Source organism: Mercenaria mercenaria, unplaced genomic scaffold (assembly GCF_021730395.1).
Source record: "Mercenaria mercenaria strain notata unplaced genomic scaffold, MADL_Memer_1 contig_4251, whole genome shotgun sequence".
In the NCBI taxonomy this organism is placed as follows: Eukaryota; Metazoa; Mollusca; class Bivalvia; order Venerida; family Veneridae; genus Mercenaria; species Mercenaria mercenaria.
In genome coordinates this window covers 60,770-63,982 of record NW_026462466.1, presented here as the reverse complement: position 1 = coordinate 63,982, position 3,213 = coordinate 60,770, and the positions used below count along the sequence as shown (strand labels likewise).

At 36.6% G+C, this 3,213-nt stretch overlaps 1 protein-coding gene across 1 annotated transcript; it reads right to left on the bottom strand.

Annotated features, from left to right (window-relative positions):
• Window positions 1-4: 4 nt before the first annotated feature.
• LOC128553722 (uncharacterized protein DDB_G0287625-like) lies at window positions 5-2,879 on the bottom strand (the record flags this gene model as incomplete). The annotated part of the gene is made up of 5 exons (XM_053534899.1): window positions 2,742-2,879; window positions 2,234-2,420; window positions 1,665-1,784; window positions 1,255-1,326; window positions 5-825 (listed from the first exon to the last, which is right to left on the bottom strand). Coding segments are annotated over exons 1-5 (1,209 nt in total), but the record flags the coding sequence as incomplete, so codon positions are not given.
• Between the last annotated feature and the right edge of the window lie 334 nt (window positions 2,880-3,213).

The following is a 3,213-nucleotide window of genomic DNA, read 5'->3' as shown; positions in this document are numbered from 1 at the left end:
CATACCTATCTTTGTCAGAGGACCTTAGTAATTCAGAACCAAGTCTGTCATCATACAAGTTTGAACCAGATCTTTGGCCCTCATCTGACATTAGTGACCCGGACCTACGATAATCAAATGATCTATGGGACTCAGACCTGTTACTGTCCCTGGACTGTTGTGACCTTGACATAAGTGAATTTCTGTCCTCTGACCCTGACCTGTCACTATGTGACACTGATGGTGACCTAATAAAATCCCTAGAGTGACGTGATCTTGACCTACTCTCTGTTGAACCTGACCTTGACCTACTTCTGTCCCTCTGGAACCCTAAATGCGGCTCTTGGCTATACCTGTACTCTTTTGACCGAATATCCCTTGACCCTTCTGACCCTGACTTACGACTATCTCTCTCTGACCCTGACCTATAAATATCCCTTGACCCTCCCGGCTGGCTACCCCTTGACACCCCTGAATCGTGACCATCTCTCTGTGTGCCCGATGGTGACCTATGACTGCCCTTAGACCTTTGGAACAGCGTATGATTTGAAGGACTATCCCTAGACAAATCTGACCAGGAGTCACGAATGTCCTTTTGTGACTCCAGTGAAGACCTACAACTATCTTCAGACCTGTTTGTTTTAGATTTATAAGATGCATCTGACCTTTGCCTATCCTCATACTGGGACGTACCTGTAGACCCCTTTTTAGACAATGGAGATCTTGACCTATGCCTATCTTCATTGCCAACAGGCAAGGACAGCTGCAACCTTGGACTGTCCACCCTTTTCTTCCTAGAGTCCTGTACTGGAAGTTTGGCAGGTGGTACTGGAAGTGGAATTTCTTCTGCAAGCATAAAATCATGCCCTACCACATCCACATGAATTTATTGAATGAATATGATGAAATAATACTTAAAAGCAATGAACACATTTAAAACAGTATGTATGACGATTCCGATGTATCCTGTATTACCTGAGAATTTATACTCCAGGCTGATTAAATGTCTCATGTATTTAATCTAAATAAAATTATAGTTATGTTTTTCTCCTATTCGCTATTGCATGGCACTTGTGACCAATTGTTGAATTAATACATAAACATTTGGCATCACTTTCTATTATCGATTTAGCTGGTCCCCTTTCAAAAGACCTTCGTTTGTTTTGGGTTTAACGCTGTTTATCAACAGTATTTCAGTCATATAACGGCAGGTAGTTAACCTAACCAGTGTTCCTGGATTCTGTACCGCATCAAATAATGGATAACTATACATACTTGATTTTGTCGATTCCTTTATTGGCAGGTCTTTACTGTTGGGTTCATCTGTGGTCACTTCACTAGTCTCTGCTGTAAATCAAAAGACACTTTAAAAGGGCAGTCATACTGGAATATCTATTTAGAATATGATTTGTTTAACATCAGACTGCATGAAGTCTCAAATGTTTATTTCAATTCACTCAAATGAACACAATTTTATTCCTGTTTTTTTATTAAACTGAAAGAATCACTCTTCCCCCTTCTCTACGAGAATGATTTATATGTTATTTTCAATTATGTTAAACTCATAATATGACAATGATGGCGTGGTATAGCTATTAGAGTAAGTTTTGGAACTTGTTTCACAACCAACCTTAAATAAATCCTTATAGAAACTTAAGTTAAATAATACTAATTAAGCAATCTACCCGTCACAAAGTCGGCGTATCTTTTCTTCTTTGGTTTTCTCTTGAGCTCGGGTTCTTCCTCATCATCAGTGTTTTCTATTGTCGTAGTATTATCATACTCTTCACAATCTTTGCGGGATTCTAAGAATTAAAATTTAAATATCAGTGAATATGTCTCCGATAAAATTCTCTCGTATACATATATATATATATTATATACATATTAAAGCATAGTGTGACCAGAGAAGGGTTGAAATTCCCGAAGAAATTTATGTTCCTTTCTTTACACAAAACCTTAACACACAGTTTCAATTTAAATCTATTCTTATATACACTTTAAAAAAATGGCTCCTTGACCGCTGTAGTTTCGGCATAATTATTTGGTAGAAGTAATTTATCTTTAAGGAATGGATCTATAGAGACACATCAATAAACTTTACAAGGAGCACTGATATTTTTTGGAAAAACACCAGGTCCATTACAGGACATTTTCATTTAACAAAGAACTTTCATTTTTTTTATAAAATCACCATTAAGAACTACTTATTGACCAAACATGCCAAAGCTGTAATTAATTTATTCGTACATACCGGATTTATACTTCAGCTTAACTAACTTAAACATCCTCCAACTCTGCGTGGGTGTCTGCCTTGTTTTCATCGCCTTCTCAGCATTGGCAAAAGGCGGCCAAACACATGCTCGCCTTTCACCCAAAGATCTGGGACTACATCCTCTATTTCTTTGTCCTTCTCTATCCACACTGCTCTGACCCACATTCTATATAAATAAGAAATTTTAAATGATATTGAGAATTGGAAGTTATCACAAAATTCTAAAAAGCAACAGGAAAAAAATTGACCTATATTGTTATAATAATTCTAAAGCTTACTTACTAAAGCTAGTTGCCCACAGAATGGGTCAAAATGTTCATCATGATTATTTTCAAGAAATTATTTGGAACATTTACTAGCTGCATAAATGACACTGTAAAGTGATGTCAGTAGAATAACTGTTAGATACTGCACAGTAAAATCTCAAACTATCAAGTTAAGGCTATTAAACTGAACTATATGCATTCAAATATCATATTTTCATTACCTGTGTCATTACTTTTCCATACCATGTAACATCGGCACAAGCACATATCCGTCATTATGCGACAGGCACACCACTTTTCGACACATCTCTTCCCTTTCCACGAGTCGCCTTGACATTCGAGTCCTTTTTCTCATAAAAACAATGTTTATCAATTTTGATTCACAAGGAGCAGTGAAAAAATTTTCACATTGCCTCTGTAATAATATATCACACAAGAATTTACCATTTTGTCGTTTTTCCCAAAAAAATGCAAAAGTTTCATTGTGTAACATGAAACACTTGTTCCTTGGTTTTGTGGAAATCGTGGTAAACGTGGACACCACCTTAATGTCTTCACACTTGGAAAGATCTCGTTCAGCTATGCGTTTGGTAACCTGTACAATTGGATTTTTTGAATTTCTTACCATGTGCTTTATTGACTGCAAATGGTTTTCGTAAGGAAATGCTGAAATCTCATTTAGAGAACAATTGA